This window comes from Mchenga conophoros, linkage group LG10 (genome assembly GCF_057382185.1).
Source record: "Mchenga conophoros isolate Kocher_MC1m ecotype Shallow Benthic linkage group LG10, M_conophoros_male_GT1.1, whole genome shotgun sequence".
NCBI lineage: Eukaryota > Metazoa > Chordata > Actinopteri > Cichliformes > Cichlidae > Mchenga > Mchenga conophoros.
This window is the reverse complement of record NC_140535.1, coordinates 6,085,578-6,104,838: the sequence shown is the minus strand read 5'-3', so window position 1 is coordinate 6,104,838 and position 19,261 is coordinate 6,085,578. Positions and strand designations below refer to the sequence as shown.

The following is a 19,261-nucleotide window of genomic DNA, read 5'->3' as shown; positions in this document are numbered from 1 at the left end:
ATTTTTTTGAATGAAGAAACAGATAAAACAATGGAACTTTTTCCGTATTGGGTCTCCATTCTTTGTTCTGGTCAGTTGTGGCAAACACATATGTAGTTATGGTGTAGAGTTCCTGAAACATAAATCATAAAAATCATTAATAAATAAAATGTAAAGAGTGAATGTGGATTTGGAGGGTATCAAAGGTAGCCTCTAAAGACAATTTTTATTTTTGCAAAAGGTGTAGTTGAGATCAAGATCACTTTGAGATGTCCTGATGCTAAACATTAGAAAGTTATGTGTGTGTGTTTAATCATGGAGGTTAGAGAGCACCTGGTTATGAAATCCTAAAAGAAATGTATTCAGATGATTCAGAAAAGGGAAATATGAGAATGAGTCTCTGTCTGAAATATCATAGTTGTTCTGTATTAGTATTTTTGTATTAAATGAGATAATCTGCCCTGACGAGAATATTTATAAAACCTATATTCAACCCAAAGCTAAGTGATGTATTTTTTAACGGACTGAATATGAGGGGTATCCATAAAACCTCCATCTCTTCTTCCCTGACTTGGGTCTAATTATAAGACAAAGAAGGCAAAACAGGGTTGATTCTTTTCAGATAATAAAGTTATACTGTTGTAATTGGTGTAGTGCTGGTCTTCATCATACTGGGAGGCCACCGGCAGGCTCTTCATACTGGTGTGTCTTTAAAACACACACCAGTAACACAAACAGTTAACCCCCCATTACCTTGCCTGTTAAAATTTTTAAGCTCGGCCAAGAATTGTTATTTCCTATCTGCAACATCAGTTCTAGTCAGGTACAGCAAGTCATGATAATGCAGATCACTTCCCCCCATTAAAATCCCATAAAGATAGATAGCCCCCCCCTCAAGACAAAAAAGTTGCACAGCCACTCTTTCATCTTCTTTAGTCATTCTTTTTAAAATTTGAGAAAGTCATGAACTAAGGTGTGTCAAAACTGAATATAAAACCTGCTCTTTGGTGATCTGGAAACCTTTATCCACTATTTCAGAAGATCTTCTAGTCAGTCTTCCAGTGTAGCAGGATGAATATAACAACAGTAGGAGATGGCTGTAGGTCAGGTTGTAGTGCAGGTTGTCTACCAGCCAAAATGTGTGTAGTTCACTTCCTCCAGTTACTGGAGTTTTATCCCCTTTGGATAGAATTTTGGATAGAAAAGAAATACACTACATCTTTCCGTTGTCACCTACAGTGATTTTAAAAGAATGAGCCTTGCAAGACTGGCCTGTGTAACAGGAGCTACCTTTGGTCAATACTGGTGAACATTAAATTTGTACGCATATTAGCTATTTACATATCAGTAACCTTTTAACTTTGTCTTGGGCTTCACCTAGAGAAAACTCAACTCAACTCTAGAGAAAAATAGCTAAAAATATTGAAATGCTTACTATGCTTAAAAGAAAGTTTTTGCATAAATGACCAGTAATCCCCCCAAAAGAGAAAAAGAGATCTTCCCGAAGTACTTTAACACTACAAGCTACATACACACAAAGTGCCTAGTATCAGTTATCTACACACTCATATTAGGGCAATTTCAGATACATCGTTTTACTCCAAGATGTGGCACCGATGACCTTCTGCACAAAATTTATATTATGCAACAAATAAGGCAACTTGTAAATATCTGAAACTGGCACACAACCATATGGATTTTGGCAAATACCAATATTCAGTCTCCAGAAAAGACAAACAATAAACAAATGACAGTAGTGCATAGCATAAAAGTCAGAACAAATGATTGGTACCTTGGAATTCTCATTTAACCTGTTTATGAACAATTGTGCAATCTCTCAATGAAATGATATGATAAATATATACCACAACAGTAAGAAATGTATGCTCAACCTCCAGTAAGATCAGAAAATCATCAACTAGGTAAACAATACAATCATCAATGTGATCGTATAATGTGAAAAACGTAGTAAATAATGACAATTTTTAAACTGCAACCTTAAATTGCTCAGAGAATTATGCACTAAGTACAGATACAGCCACTCAAAATTGTTGCTTTCAGCCAGAGGTCAGCCAGCTGTCAGCTGGTATTTTTTCACCTAGCCTATTGTTTACTGAGTTGTACTCATGTGTGAATTATAAGCTTGTCCTTTGTTTTTTTCTGTTAGGTTCCAACTTAATACTTTGATTTTTTGTTTCTTAGATTTCTTTAAAGTTTTATATTGTGTGTGTTTTATATTGTCTTGAGTGACCCATAATTTCTCTATATTTTAAAAGGTGACGATATGCACGGATGCTGAACAACAAGCACTAAGACGAAAAGCAAAAATCTCTCATTTTAACTTGATATGGTCCCCTAAAGAGGTCCAGGGGAGAGAAAGTAACGAAAAGTGTCCGGGTTGAAAAAGGAGAGAAAGAGCACACCTACACCAGGGGAATTTCAGGACAGGCCCTGCTAGGTTCGTAAGGTAACTGTGTCATTACGTTTGGGAAAACTGTTATAGAATACTTTTAAGAAAATTGTTCCGTAAATACTGAACAACTGGTAATGATTCCTGGAATACATTAAGACCAGGTTCAACACTAAAAACTGTTAATTCTCTCCTACCTGTAAGCATGTGGAGTGTTTTCACCTATAACTAAATAAATAAATACTGCAGATTGGACACTGATTTGCGGGACATGTACCAGATGTTGGATTTAGAGTGTCCCTTCCCCAGAGTAAAGTTTTTGAACCACAGTATTTAATTATTTGCAAACATGATATATTAAGATTAGCGGCAGACAACTTGAGTAAGCAGGCATGACTGTGACCGTTACCGCTATAACTGTTAGTTTATTTGTAAATGGTAAGAATTACCAATAGTTTTAAGCATGGTCCCAGAGCGTTGTGGTTCATCATCAGAAATATTTAGAACAAAGTGCCAGATATATCTGGCAGAAACACAAGTTAGTAATAATCATAGAATGCAAGCATCACTTTATATATATATATCTTATATTTTCCATTCTAAATGTACTATTTTCTTTTCTAAATGTACTTGTATATTGTTCACATGTTGAAATAAATTACCAGTCAATCAATCAATCAATATGTCTGGCTTGTCTGGCATGCACAACCTGTATTTTATTTGCTGCAAACATATGTCTCTATAAATCTTTGACAGAAAGGCTGAATTCCTGAACAAACTGAAGAGGTTTTAAATATATGGTGTAGCAAGTCTGTAAATGAATGCACCTCCACACTGCTACCCCTGGTGGATACTCAAGACATTACCACTGTTTTTCATAGATGTCGCTTACGGCTCAGGGTTGCACCATCCAAGTCACAGATGGGGGATATCATTACGGCCACCCATCAGCCGGCAATCGGTCAGGATTCCACTATAGATCCATCAAAGTGCTGTCACTGATCAGGTGGCCGTTTTAAGTGGCTGTTTCTGTAAGTGTATTGATAATGTGGTGCACAAACAAAACAAATCTGTGCTGTTTTCATTGTGTCATGCAAAAATACATCTTAAGTAGACTCCTGTTTTAGTTATCTTTTAATAATGATTTTAAACAAACTGGTTCAAGCTTACTGACATCAATATTTATCATGGTCAAGTTCTAACTAGGTTAGAAATTGTGACAGCAACCCCTAAACTGTAATTTTGCAGGCATCTGTATCTCACTTGTCCGTGTTTTTTTTTTTTTTTTTTGTCGTTGTTTTGTTTTGGTTTTTTTTGCAAACCCCTAAAAAGGGAAAATCACATCATGTGAGAGCTGACTGTTTCACCATCATCACAAGCACAGAACGTGACAAAAAAAGAGCATTCCCACATACAGAATCTCTTCCCTTTGTCATCAACACATAGGTTATCACAGGAGTGAACTTGATCATTAAAAAAAAAAGTCACATTAGCAGTCACTTGTGCTCTAAGTATACTTTCTGTCAGAAATTGACAGAAAACTCTTTTTATACACCAACCACAGATCACATCATTACTCCTGCAGTCTTGAGATCAGCATCTGCCATTAATCTCAGGGCAAACCAGGTTAAAAGCACACATTCACAACACCTGAAGAAAGCTTCATAGCAGCTACACAGACCATTCATTCAAGCTGACTTTTTGTGTTACATGATCAGTGGGCTGATAAGCACAAAAAAGTTCTTTCAATTTTTAAAAAGAATTTTATCCAGCTTTTCAATATTTCACAATAAATATGAGAAACAGTGTAATGTAAATATCTAAATAACACTGTATGTATGTAACTTTGATATAGAACAGGGGAGGACAATTCATTTTCCCAACCAGCCACATGAGAATTTATGACTGCTGTGATGGGCTGCGCACCAATGAACTGAACCCAAATGTAAAACTATTCAACATTACCAAAAGCAATTTGGAACAAAATGTGCATTTTTTAACAAGGTACTGTTGCTAATTTGTTTGTTGTTGTTTTTTGCAGTTATTTAGGTCTTTTTTCTTGTTTTATGAGACAAATTTAGTTTATTATTGGCTTTAACGGGTGCACTGGTGTCAGCTTTGAAATGAGATGGAAATGCAAAGGATAGCAGACAGATTATCCATGTCTAGTTTTGTTAAACTTTATCACAAATAATGTTTGTTCACATGCAAAAGAAAACCAGCATTATGTGAGAATATCTTTGTATGTGTGGAAAGTTCTCGTTTTTGTGAGCAGAATAAAAAAACAGCAGTGATACTGACTTAAAGTCCGTGATTCATTGCTTTTCACCCTGATGAAGTTAACTATTTTAGTTACATCAACAACATGGTTAATTTTTTAGCATTGGCTTGCACAACACCTCTTGGTGAATGATACAGTGCACAAATACCAGTTTCAGTTCTGGGTTCATGTCAGTCCGTTGTCAAAAGTCATTTCTTCCTGTCAGATTTGGACGGCCATCAGTTTTCAGCAGCAGCATTGCTGCCAGCTGCTCTGCAATCTGACACAGTTTTGTTATTCTGTGTATAAAGAAGAGGAACTTGGTTGTCTTGTGGACATCACAGTTGTTGGCCAGAGTCTTGTCCAATATCTGCTTTGTTTTTCAAATGAAGATCCTGATTTTGCTATAATGTGGTTAATCTATCTTTTGGGATTCACTTGGAGAGGGGCACATTCACAAATCCTTAATTTTTCTCAGGGCATATCAGCAAACACTATGATAAACTCCCCATCAGAGAATGATTTTATGTATTTTGTGGAAGATGACAAACATGGCCTTGACTGCTCCATCCCTCTGAAACTTGTTGCTTTCACAGCAGTGTCCATTCCTGTGTTGCATCAGTCAGGTTGTTGTATTCCTGAATTCAAATAAATACTTTCTGTACATGTTTTGTTAAAACGCTACATTCTATGTAGAGTGGATTTACAGCAAAGCTGTACCGATGCAGAGCAGGGATAGACACTGGAAACCTTTCTAGCAAAGCTGCAAAAGCAAAAACAATTTTTACCAAGCTGGATAGTGCAGTAGAGTCCAGCTTTGTGATTTCCCACAAAATTCACAAAAGCATGATGTATCCTTCTTTACGTTTGAATGCTAATTTTGTATTAGCCTCATGTGGGGAGGTCAGAGACAACCAATGGACTGAATAAGCAGCCCAAGAACCGTGCAAGAGCCAGCCAGGTCTGATATAAAAAGTTATTACCCTGTCAGTAAAGACATGTAATACAATATTTGCTAGCACTAGCAGCACTACAACGAATGCTGCTAGTGCTAACACTGCCAATGTTTTCTCACACTCACTATCTTGTTTTTCTGAATGTGATTATATTATGCATAGCTAAAAGTGACAAACATTGCAGAAGCATTTAAAAGGCGGTTTAATTATTTAAAATGGCTCTTAAATACATATTTTTTGTAGAGTATTATTTTGAATCGGAAGCCAGATTGAACCTCTTGTTGGTGTAGTGAGAAAACAAAAGGTCTCAGTGACATTTTTATTTGATTCTTGCGACTAAAAAAAATAAGGGGGACTAAAATGGTATAATGGCTACCTGCATCTTTTAAATATCTTACTATTAAATTATTTTATATAATCTGAAGCTTTTAATACGGTGGCCCTGAGAGGCCAAACGGACTGCAACTTCAGAAAACACTTGCAAAAAGAAAAATGCTGCAAAAAGGAAAATGCTGCAAAAAGAAAAACGCTGCAAAAGCACACACAACACAACGGAAATGTTTCTGGGGAGACAATAACTGGACGGACCAGTTGCACGAACCAAAACATGCTAACAAGTACACTGGGACTGGGAGACACTTGAAAGAAATGGAAGCGGAGCGGCCAAAGAGTAAACTTTCAAAAGTAAGTTCTGAATATTATGTCACTTATTTATGTGCAAATGTTTAATAACGAAGAACATTAAAACATTACTGTTGGCCACATGCCGGCAAAGTTATGTGACATTAGCGATGTTTGTACTTTCAGCGTTTACTTTGTTTTAAAGCTTTTACTTTATACGCCGTTCGATAGTTGACCTTAATCTTACAGAGAATCTAATGATTTTGTGGATAATTAAAGTCAGTCATATATCCACAAACACAACAAGCTGAAAGTCAGTGAATGCTGCTTGGTTTGCAGTCCTGAATATCACGGCACGGACTTTAATGTGTGTTTGAACGAGCTGACGGTTCACTCGTTACGCTGAAAGAAAGATGCTTTAATCACAGGAGTCACACATGTGTCCACTGTACCATCTGGGAACTCTTCTTGTTTAGCACTTTTAATAACACAAACACTAAATCCTCCTTCTCTTGTGCTTTTTTTGTAGCAGTGTATACACCTGAGACTGTCACCTGTCCGTCTGTCCTGCACTCTCTCTCTTTTTCTTTCTCTCTGATTGTGTAATAAAAGTATGAACATGTATTTATAAGTTACACTTGTGTTTGACTACTGCAGCTTATCACACATTTGATTTCCATGTGTGACAACTGCAAGTGTCCAGGGTGAGGACAGACTGAGGGACCCACTGCTGCACATCATCTGTGAGGCTTTGCACCCCTGATGATCCAACAGGACAAACTCAGCAGTGTGTGAGGAAGAGGAGGAGGAAGATCCAGCAGCAGCTGACAGATGGAGAAAATAGACAGTCTGTTCCCTGTTTGTGAAGGACTGCTAGGAAAGTTATAACTAATTGTCTGTCCTGAATCAGTCTTATTAGGTAATGTTCAAATAATTTTATCATTCCAGTGTTTTCAGTGTGGGAGAAAGTACTCAGGGCCTTCAGGTTACACACTATGAAAGGCAGCAACAAGTTTAATGTTCAGAAACCTAAAGTATGTGTCAGCAGCAGAATGGAGCTAAAAATAAATGTTTGTTTCAGTTCTATGAAGCTTTGAGTATTTTGGATTAGTAGTACTGCTGTGTTTGTTGCATCATATTGCTGTAATTGTTTATATGCTTTATATATTCTAAGTTGATCTATAGTGTTACATCATATTCAGCCTGTTTAAGGCGCTGATATCTATTCTGTATGACTTAAAGCAGTTATGACATGGTCTGATTTTCTCACCCAATAAAGAAATATTTAATATATCAGCCTACCCTTCATTCTATCAGAAACAGTTATCACAGCTCGTACATTTGCTTTTTCCACACATATATAAGCGTTGAGCCAAATTTAGTAATGCTAACATATTAAAAGAACAATATTTGTCTCTTATATATAATACATCTATAGATACACTGTCAAAGATGCTTGTCTTTAAGTGAAGATTTAAGGTGACAGGAAATATAAATAAATGCAACTTGAATCTTTACTGAAGCTCAGTGTTTGGCACAGAGTTCATGTTCACTGCTGTAATAACTAATAACGATTAATATAATATTGGCCATATTATATTTACATTACCAAAGTGAGATGACTTTAGTCTCATGAACAACATTAGCTAATTGTTATTTACTAGCTAATCTTAAATGACTGTTCAGTACAGAAATGAAGCCCAAAAATCATGTTTTACAGTCCTGTGGTCTCAGCCTCAGATACTTATCAAATCACACAAAGCTCATGTAGAAACAAATGTACAAAATATGTTCTCCTTCATTTCTGTCAAACAAAGCTGTATGAAACATTTCCAGCTGTTAGTATCATGGTTGCTAGGCAACCTGGGCAGTGCGACGGAGGCTAGACTGTCCCATTTCACGAGCCTACAAGCCTCGCACTTCCGGCCTCAGCAGTCTTTGAGTACGCGGCCCTTGAGGACCGTTAAGGCTGCGTACCGGTTATTGTCTCCCCAGAAACATTTCCATTGTGTTGTGTGTGCTTTTGCAGCTTTTTTCTTTTTGCAGCATTTTTCTTTTTGCAAGTGTTTTCTGAAGTTGCAGTCCGTTTGGCCTCTCAGGGCCACCGTATTTTAACCATAACTTTAGAAAATTAAATAATAATGATCATAAAAACAGTGTGGAAGGTGGGTTAATATCATGTAACGAGTGCAGCTTTTCAAATTAGCCACAGCACTTTGTGAATCAGGTTGGACACTCTAATGATGCCATCAGCACACTGAACTCTGGGTTTTTCTGTTTCTGTCTGCAGAGAACAAAGCAGCACAACAACCAATTTCTCACTCCTAAATCATACTTCACTAAAGTGAGTCTGAAAATCAGCTTTCAGTGTGTTAGTATGAATATGTCATGAAGCTGCTATGGCACTCTTATTGGGTAGTTCAAAAATGCCATTGGATAAGCATATGCATTTTGATAAACAACAGTGCAGGTATTGTCTGTACACATTTGTACAATTTTTACACACACTACAATGAAAATATAAATTTGGATGCACTATGTGTAGGACTTTGCCTGAGAAATCATGGTGTATAATTTATTGTTCTGAACTGTTTATAATGAAGTATCAGTTATTCTGTTTTGCATACAACTGTAAAAATACAGTAAAATTCAACAATCACATTGCATTTTCCCTTTTTATCATTTACCTAAAAAAGCTTAATGTTATTGTACAGATATTGAACAGGACATGACACGATAATAATAATAATAATAATAATCTGAATGTACACTTCAGAATTGGGCAATAAACAGTCAACTATCAACAGTTACATGTATTTTTTTTCCATGTTCACATATAAAAAGGTTGGGGGAGACACGAACTCAGAAGTTCTACCATCATCAAATTAGTGCATTATTTAAAATCTTTGCTTCTGCAGGTTGATGCTTCTCACTCTTGACAAGCCAACAGAGAACAGACTCTGATGCAAAGCCAGAAAAAGGAAAGAAAAACAACAGAGAAAAAGAAAAAAAATAGGGTGGACCACTGGCAATCTTGGGTTTCCATTCTTCTTACTGGACTAAAAGTCTGTTCTTGGTTTTCAATTCTGAGAGAAGCTCCAAGGTGGTAGCATTTCACATTAGAACTTGAGAAGGTAGACTGAGGTTATAGTAAGCAGGAGGCATACAAAGCAATGTGATAGCGCAGCAGCCCCGTTCACGTCATGCATTGCACCAGGACCTGCAAGAGAATAATGCAAAATGTGATTCATCATAAGGGTTATTCAGATCAGTGCTCTAGTATTGACTATCATTAGTTAGAAGTTAAATGTTCATGCGGTTTGGTGCTGGAATTACCATGGAAACTGGCAATCGGTGGAAATAAAAGGTAATTCAATGAATAACATACAGTGGGTGACTTTCAGAATGGCTTTTTTATGTGTAGCTGCTAATATGGAAAAAGTGGTCGCTGACAAAAACAAAACTTTTTTCTTTTTTCTTTAATTCACTGAAGTGAACAACATAACAGAAACATATTTTTCTTACCATAGAGTATTATACTGGCATTAGTGATTCCCATGGTGTTCATAGCAACACAAGTGTAGTTCCCATAGTCTTCTTCTGAGACATTGAAAAAGATAAGCATAGACTGTTTCCCTTGATTCTCTATCTTTACCCCGTTTAGTCCATTGAGGAGCCTATAAGAAAGAGAAAAGCAGTTTTGAAATCTCTGAGAGAATGTGTTTATTTGTAACTTTTGCAAATGCACTCATAAAATATGCTTGATTAAAACTTAGGGAAATGTTTTTTAGATACAAAGCAAAACGCTCTGAATGTTCCTGTTCTCATGCTCTCCTGAATACCTGCAGCTACTGCAGTAACTGTGGATGTGCCACGGTCCGTGTTTTGAGTTTGTACTATTGTTTGATCTTTGATTTCATCATATTTTTACTGCTAGTCTCTTGATTTTGGTTTTCAGTATTTCTAGCATCCTAGTTCATTAGTATATCATGATTACTAGCCACATTAGGTTTTGTTTATGTGCCTCCCCTGTGTTCCGTGTTATGTCTAGGCTGTATCCCAATTCAGGGTCTGCAGCCTTAAAGGCTGCATTTTAAGGCCGATTACGTCACAGCGACGCGACGAAGGCTGTCTCAATTCGAAGGCTGCTCGAAATGCGGCCCTCAAATCAGTCCTTCATTTCCCTGAATTTTAAGGATGTGGCGGTGTAGACTTCGTGGCCCAACATATCCCAGAATGCATAGCGCGGCGGTGGGTGTGGATAATTTTGCCGAAAAAAAAAACGGCGGATGAGGGGCGACTGAAGAGTAAACTTTAAGTGAGTACTGAATATTATGTCACTTATTTATGTGCAAATGTTTAATAACGAAGAACATTAAAACATTACTGTTGGCCACATGTCGGCAAAGTTATGTGACATTAGTGACGTTTGTACTAACTTGGTTTTAAAGCCTTTACTTTAAAATATACGCCGTTCAATAGCTGACCTTAATCTTACAGAGAATGATCAAAGCTTTGTTTGACAGAAATGAAGGTGAAAATCTTTTGTTCATTTGTTTGTGTGTTTCTACATGTAGAAACACACATACAAATGAACAAAAGATTTTCTCCTTCATTTCTGTCAAACAAAGCTGTATGAAACGTTTCCAGCTGTTAGTATCATGGTTGCTAGGCAACCTGGGCAGCGTGACGGAGGCTAGACCGTCTCATTTCACAAGCCTCGCACTTCCGGCCTTAGCAGTCTTTGAGTACGTGACCCTTGAGGACCGTTAAGGCTGCGTACTTTAAGGCTGCAGACCCTGAATTGGGATACAGCCTCTATTCTGTGCCTTTCTGTCCCACGTTTCAGGTCTGTTGTGTGTTTCCTGTTTTACTTTGAAAGTCCATGTCCTATGTCAGTGTATTCTGTTTTGCTTCCTCCCAGTCTCGTCTCATCTGATTAGTGTCAGATGTGTTCCCTGCCTGTCTGCCATTTCCTTGTTTACCTCTGTGAATATATAGGCTGTATCCCAATTCAGGGTCTGCAGCCTTAAAGGCTGCATTTTAAGGCCGATTACGTCACAGCGATGCGACGAAGGCTGTCCCAATTCGAAGGCTGCTCAAGATGTGACCGACAAATATGTCCTTTATTTCCCCGGATTTGAACGATGGATCAGTGTATCCTTTGTGGCCCAACATATCCCAGAATATATATATATATATATATATATATATATATATATATATATATATATATATATATATATATGTGTGTATACAGTGGGGCAAAAAAGTATTTAGTCAGCCACCGATTGTGCAAGTTCCCCCACTTAAAATGATGACTGAGGTCAGTAATTTGCACCAGAGATACACTTCAACTGTGAGAGACAGAATGTGAAAAAACAATCCATGAATCCACATGGTAGGATTTGTAAAGAATTTATTCGTAAATCAGGGTGGAAAATAAGTATTTGGTCAATAACAAACATACAACTCAATACTTTGTAACATAACCTTTGTTGGCAATAACAGAGGTCAAACGTTTACTATAGGTCTTTACCAGGTTTGCACACACAGTAGCTGGTATTTTGGCCCATTCCTCCATGCAGATCTTCTCGAGAACAGTGATGTTTTGGGGCTGTCGCCGAGCAACACGGACTTTCAACTCCCGCCACAGATTTTCTATGGGGTTGAGGTCTGGAGACTGGCTAGGCCACTCCAGGACTTTCAAATGCTTCTTACGGAGCCACTCCTTTGTTGCCCGGGCGGTGTGTTTTGGATCATTGTCATGTTGGAAGACCCAGCCTCGTTTCATCTTCAAAGTTCTCACTGATGGAAGGAGGTTTTGGCTCAAAATCTCACGATACATGGCCCCATTCATTCTGTCCTTAACACGGATCAGTCGTCCTGTCCCCTTGGCAGAAAAACAGCCCCATAGCATGATGTTTCCACCCCCATGCTTCACAGTAGGTATGGTGTTCTTGGGATGCAACTCAGTATTCTTCGTCCTCCAAACACGACGAGTTGAGTTTATACCAAAAAGTTCTACTTTGGTTTCATCTGACCACATGACATTCTCCCAATCCTCTGCTGTATCATCCATGTGCTCTCTGGCAAACTTCAGACGGGCCTGGACATGCACTGGCTTCAGCAGCGGAACACGTCTGGCACTGCGGGATTTGATTCCCTGCCGTTGTAGTGTGTTACTGATGGTGACCTTTGTTACTTTGGTCCCAGCTCTCTGCAGGTCATTCACCAGGTCCCCCCGTGTGGTTCTGGGATCTTTGCTCACCGTTCTCATGATCATTTTGACCCCACGGGATGAGATCTTGCGTGGAGCCCCAGATGGAGGGAGATTATCAGTGGTCTTGTATGTCTTCCATTTTCTGATGATTGCTCCCACAGTTGATTTTTTCACACCAAGCTGCTTGCCTATTGTAGATTCACTCTTCCCAGTCTGGTGCAGGTCTACAATACTTTTCCTGGTGTCCTTCGAAAGCTCTTTGGTCTTGGCCATGGCGGAGTTTGGAGTCTGACTGTTTGAGGCTGTGGACAGGTGTCTTTTATACAGATGATGAGTTCAAACAGGTGCCATTCATACAGGTAACGAGTGGGGGACAGAAAAGCTTCTTACAGAAGACGTTACAGGTCTGTGAGAGCCAGAGATTTTCCTTGTTTGAGGTGACCAAATACTTATTTTCCACCCTGATTTACCAATAAATTCTTTACAAATCCTACCATGTGGATTCATGGATTTTTTTTTTCACATTCTGTCTCTCACAGTTGAAGTGTACCTCTGGTGCAAATTACTGACCTCTGTCATCATTTTAAGTGGGGGAACTTGCACAATCGGTGCATGACTAAATACTTTTTTGCCCCACTGTATATATATATATATATATATATACTACACCCAGCACGCCCCTGCGGGCGGTTTATCCTTCAAGCTCGGGTCCTCTACCAGAGGCCTGGGAGCTTGAGGGTCCTGCGCAGTATCTTAGCTGTTCCCAGGACTGCGCTCTTCTGGACAGAGATCTCCGATGTTTTTCCCGGGATCTGCTGGAGCCACTCGCCTAGCTTGGGAGTCACCCCAACAACGCCCTGTTTTCGTCCCTTGCCCACCGATGCCTTCTTGTTCCAGTAGCCCACTTTTCGTCAGGGTGCCCTGGTTCCTCAACACCTGACGCGGACTTTGTTGATCCGGGCGACGTCCGAGCCGGCATGCCTTCATATTTATCTGTCTCGCTCATGTCTGCGGTAGGCTTGCTTAGCATAGGGGGTCTAGCCTTAGGACCCTTACTGGATACAGACGCCCCAGGCAGGAATCGAACTTGCGATCCTCTGTTCCAAAGGCGTGTAGTTTAACCACTACGCTATCCAGCTGCTCTATATATATATATATATCATGGAAGGACAGGCCCCTGCACGGTATGTACCACCGGCAGATAGAGGAGGTGGCTGATATCCAGAAATCCTACCAGTGGCTGGACAACGCTGGACTGAAAGACAGCACAGAGGCACTAATCATGGCAGCACAAGAACAAGCTCTGAGTACAAGATCCATAGAGGCTGGGGTCTATCACACCAGGCAAGACCCCAGGTGCAGGCTGTGTAAAGATGCCCCTGAGACAATCCAGCACATAACAGCAGGGTGCAAGATGCTAGCAGGCAAGGCATACATGGAACGCCATAACCAAGTGGCCGGCATAGTATACAGAAACATCTGTGCCGAGTATAACCTAGAAGTCCCAAGGTCAAAATGGGAGATGCCCCCAAGGGTGATGGAGAATGACCGAGCTAAGATCCTGTGGGACTTCCAGATACAGACGGACAAAATGGCGGTGGCTAACCATAGTGGTGGTAGACAAACATGAGAAGACGGCCGTAGTGATCGATGTAGCGGTTCCGAATGACAGCAACATCAGGAAGAAGGAACACGAGAAGCTCGAGAAATACCAAGGGCTCAGAGAAGAGCTCGAGAAGATGTGGAGGGTGAAGGTGACGGTGGTCCCAGTGGTAATCGGAGCACTAGGTGCGGTGACTCCCAAGCTAGGCGAGTGGCTCCAGCAGATCCCGGGAACAACAGCGGAGATCTCTGTCCAGAAGAGCGCAGTCCTAGGAACAGCTAAGATATTGCGCAGGAGCCCCAAGCTCCCAGGCCTCCGGTAGAGGACCCGAGCTTGAAGGATTGACCGCCCACAGGGGTAAGTGGGGAAATTTTTTTTTAAATATATATATAAGCATTCAGACAGATTTAGTAATACCAACATATTAAAAGAACAATATTTGTCTCTTATATATAATACATCTATATATACACTGTCAAAGACACTTTGATTTTTTAAGGTGATAGGAAATATAAATAACTGAAACTTGAATCTTGAATGAAGCTCAGTATTTGACACAGAGTTCAAGTTCACTGCTGTAATAACTAATAATGATTATTATAAAAATAACTTTAATATTGGCCATATTCAATGTTCCCTCTAAGCTGCGCGCGTGCACAATTGCGCACTGCTGGCACAGTCTCTGCGCACAGAAAATCTGTGTTGCGCAGAAAAAAATCTAACCTAAATTGAAATCAAAACTTTAACAATTCTGTTTTGCAGTGTTAGTAAGTGATTGGCTGCTCCCGAATGGGATTAGAACGATGCCACCTTATCCCACAGTCCAGCCAGTGATGCGATTCACATTCGTATATACGCAGCTAATCAACGTCGTTGACAGGCTATGACAGCGTCCTTATGTGCCGACACCGGTGTTTTAGCTAGCAAAGCGGCGTGGCTGATGTGGAGTGAAGCCACGTTAATGGCAACATGTACAACCATTGGAGATGTGAGCAGGACAGACGGAACAATTGATGGAAAAAGTGTGGACTTTATACCAGTTTTTAAATTGTGTTGATAGGCCACGTAAAATCTGAGTTATGATAAAAATATATGCAATGTTTGGTTTTCTTCCTGAATACTATCATTGTTTATATTTACTGCGGGAAGAAACGGTAAAAACTGCGTTTTATAAGGAAAATGCTCAAAAGCGCTCTCTGCCTGTCAGCAAAAACAAAACCAAAAACACTCCCACCTTTCCTATTGGTCGAAAAATGTACCATGTCGACCAATCACAAAATGATGGCATTTAGTTGTTAGCCCTTTAAAGCCGGTCAGAGTGGGCACTCTCTGTTTGCATAATTATTTTTAAATCCCTGTAGAACCGGAGCTGCGTAAGCTAGCGCAGTAATTTTTTCTTTACTTACATAAGATGTAAGTTGTACACTTAAACACAATTTGCCGATCCGATCAGTTATTTGTAACACTTCCCACATTGAAACAGAGGTCAGCGCTAACGATCACATGTCCGCCATTTCCTGTCCGAAACCGGAAGTGATGTCATTTTCGCAGAAAATGTAATTTTTTACTTGTAGGCCTTAAAAGCCTATACTGGTATTTTTATAAGTCATGTTTGACTTTATGCTTTTCTGAATAGTTTCTGGGAGGCTTACAACTCGAATTGCACTGCTGGAAATAGTTTATTTTGATGCACATGCTGTTTTCTTTGCAAATTTGCATCATATGATTGTTTTTCATTTTTCCTACAGTATATAAAAATTGCTGTATCTCAAAAATAAAACTATGAAGACACTCAAAATAAATTTCCTGTTGTTGTAAACTTTTTTTTTTGCAACTTTTTTGTATTTAAAGTTTTGAGGGGTAAGCCTCTTAAATTTCTCCGAGTAGAAATATATGTAAAAAAAACAAAAACGATTTTCAATTTTTTTGTAGTTTATTGCACATTTTTGCAATTAATGTAGTTACTATGGACTTAATGCATACATATTATTAAAATATGGGCTATAACAGTTGTATTGATGTATAGCAACTTGAAATGCTCCCAAAAATGGCACTACAGCATGTAAAAATATAAAGTAAGCTCTGGTGGACTTGGTTCTACGGTAGGTCTTAAAGGGTTAAGAAACGGGGGGAAGTTTTAGGAGTGACAGCTGTGTTTTGAGATGTGAGAGATTTGAGACGTTTAGCGCAAATCTTTTGTAGTTAGTGTGTAGTGTAGTCAATAGTTTTGTTGTGTGTGTCAGAACAATGAGGCGATGGCTGAATGTTACAGGTGTTACAGGAGTGATACATTTCCTGCTGTCAGGCCTGCAGGTATTAGGCTGGTGTTCTCCTTTATCTCATAGTGGACAGAAATTATTTTTTGAAGTGGCACAAATAATTTGTGTGGCATCAGATTTGATGCAGAACAGCTGATTGTTCTGTAAATAGTTTGAAATGTTTATTTTAAAAAACGCCTTGGCTGCATTTTTAGTTAAACGGCTCCAAAAAATGTTGTTGTTTGCATAATTCAGTTAATTATATAGTTAGTTCTTCAAAAAAGTAACCATATAATTAATTGCTCAACATAGGTCATTATATACTGTATTTTGCAGACAGAGAGTTACAGGACTCTCTCCCAGACCACAGACTGGGAGAGAGTGACCGAGCCCCAGGCCGAGAGGCCGAGGGCACCCCACCCCCGAAGTGGCCCGAGCGAGCCCCAGGCTCCAGGCCCCGACAAGCAGCCACCAGGAGTGAGCCGGTGTGTACCTGGATGCCCATCCCCGGACACAAAGAGCCACCAATGAACTGATGTATGAGGGCGTCTGCCACCGGCAGGGGGAGTGGTAGGGGGAGATAGGCCTCCATACCTTGGAGGGCCTGAGATGTCCCTAGAGAGGTGGCATCTGATACCCGACCTGACATATAGACACAGACAAACAGGCACACACAGATACAAACATCCATTCCCACCCTCATGCTCTCATATGCAATTACTCAACACTCAACCAACGTGGAGACAGACATAAAGAGACACTGTACACGCAATCACACTCCCCAAGCGTACTCTAAGCCCCAGGTCTAGGTACCCTTGCCCCTGGAGGGGGAAACTGCACCCAGACCCAGGTAGTGTTACCCTTTTCCCTGGGGTGGAGAGAAGCTGACTGCCCTAAACAACTAAATGCCATGTTGCCATATCATTCTTTGATTGGTCGACATGGTACATTTTTCGACCAATAGGAAAGGGTGGGGTTTTTTTTGGTGTTGTTTTTGCTCACAGGCGGAGAGTGCTTTTGAGCATTTTCCTGATAAAACACAGTTTTTACCGTTTCTTCCCGCAGTAAATATAAACAACGATAGTATTCAGGAAGAAAATTGCATTGCATATATTTTTATCATAACTCAGATTTTACGTGGCCTATCAACACAATTTAAAAACTGGTATAAAGTCCACACTTTTTCTGTCAATTGTTCCGTCTGTCCTGCTCACATCTCCAATAATTGTACATGTTGTCATTAACGTGGCTTCACTCCACATCAGCCACGCCGCTTTGCTAGCTAAAACACCGGTGTCGGCACATACGGACGCTGTCATAGCCTGTCATTGACATTGATTAGCTGCGTATATACGAATGTGAATCGCATTATTGACTGGACTATGGGATAAGGTGGCATCGTTCTAATCCCATACGGGAGCAGCCAGTCACTTACTGACTAACACTGCAAAACAGAATTGTTAAAGTTTTCATTTTAAATTCAATTCAGGTTTGATGGTTTTTTATGTGCGCAACACAGATTTTCTGTGCGCAGAGACCGTGCCAGCAGTGCGCAATTGCGCACGCGCGCAGCTTAGAGGGAACATTGCTGGTTAGTACCGAAAAGAAGCACAACATTCATATTGTTACAGTTCCGTGGTCTAAGCCTCAAATATTCAAATCAAACAAACGTCATGTAAAAACAAACAAACAAATGAACTCTCTATTTCTTTTCTTCATTTCTGTGAAACAATGCTGTATGAAATGTTTGCAGCGGGTATCATGACAGAGGATAGACTTTTCGATTTCACAAGCCTCATATTTCCGGCCTTCTCGGCCTTCAAGGACGCAGCCCAAGTAGACAGTGAAGGCTGCGTCCTCCAGGGCTGCAGACCCTGAATTGGGATACAGCCATAGTGTGTGCTCACCTTTGCTCGTTCTCGTCCGTCTGCGTATCATTCTGTGTGTCATCCCACATGTTCTAACAACGTTTCATGGTTTCAGGTTTATTTAGTTAGTTTTCCTGGTTTAGGTCTTTCTTATTTTCTTTCTTTGCCATGTCTGCTTCTGTTTGTATTATCACCATTTGAAAATAAAGCTCACTCACAGTAATGCCAGTGACTGCACTTGGGTCCATCTCTTATAACTTCACACATCTGCCGCTGCAGCCGTGACAGGATGTATTTGTTTAAAAGCCCGCCTTCCATTTCCCACATTTCATTTCCTGTTTCTTTTCTACAGTTTCGCTGTTTTTTTACATTTATTTTATCACTCCTCTCTATCACTACAGGGAGTGCAGAATTATTAGGCAAATGAGTATTTTGTCCACATCACCCTCTTCATGCATGTTGTCTTACTCCAAGCTGTATAGGCTCGAAAGCCTACTACCAATTAAGCATATTAGGTGATGTGCATCTCTGTAATGAGAAGGGGTGTGGTCTAATGACATCAACACCCTATATCAGGTGTGCATAATTATTAGGCAACTTCCTTTCCTTTGGCAAAATGGGTCAAAAGAAGGACTTGACAGGCTCAGAAAAGTCAAAAATAGTGAGATATCTTGCAGAGGGATGCAGCAGTCTCAAAATTGCAAAGCTTCTGAAGCGTGATCATCGAACAATCAAGCGTTTCATTCAAAATAGTCAACAGGGTCGCAAGAAGCGTGTGGAAAAACCAAGGCGCAAAATAATTGCCCATGAACTGAGAAAAGTCAAGCGTGCAGCTGCCAAGATGCCACTTGCCACCAGTTTGGCCATATTTCAGAGCTGCAACATCACTGGAGTGCCCAAAAGCACAAGGTGTGCAATACTCAGAGACATGGCCAAGGTAAGAAAGGCTGAAAGACGACCACCACTGAACAAGACACACAAGCTGAAACGTCAAGACTGGGCCAAGAAATATCTCAAGACTGGTTTTTCTAAGGTTTTATGGACTGATGAAATGAGAGTGAGTCTTGATGGGCCAGATGGATG

General features: G+C 39.9%; 1 protein-coding gene across 2 annotated transcripts in view; it reads right to left on the bottom strand.

Annotated features, from left to right (window-relative positions):
* Nucleotides 1-2,958: 2,958 nt before the first annotated feature.
* opcml (opioid binding protein/cell adhesion molecule-like) overlaps nucleotides 2,959-19,261 on the bottom strand; it is a 449,624-nt gene continuing 433,321 nt past the window's right edge. For both annotated transcript variants that reach the window (XM_085288302.1, XM_085288301.1), the window contains 2 exons: nucleotides 9,752-9,903; nucleotides 2,959-9,446 (listed from right to left, as the gene is read on the bottom strand). In XM_085288302.1, the coding sequence (XP_085144428.1) occupies nucleotides 9,346-9,446; nucleotides 9,752-9,903 (253 nt within the window). In that variant the 3' untranslated portion in view covers nucleotides 2,959-9,345. The remainder of the gene's footprint in view (nucleotides 9,447-9,751; nucleotides 9,904-19,261) is intronic.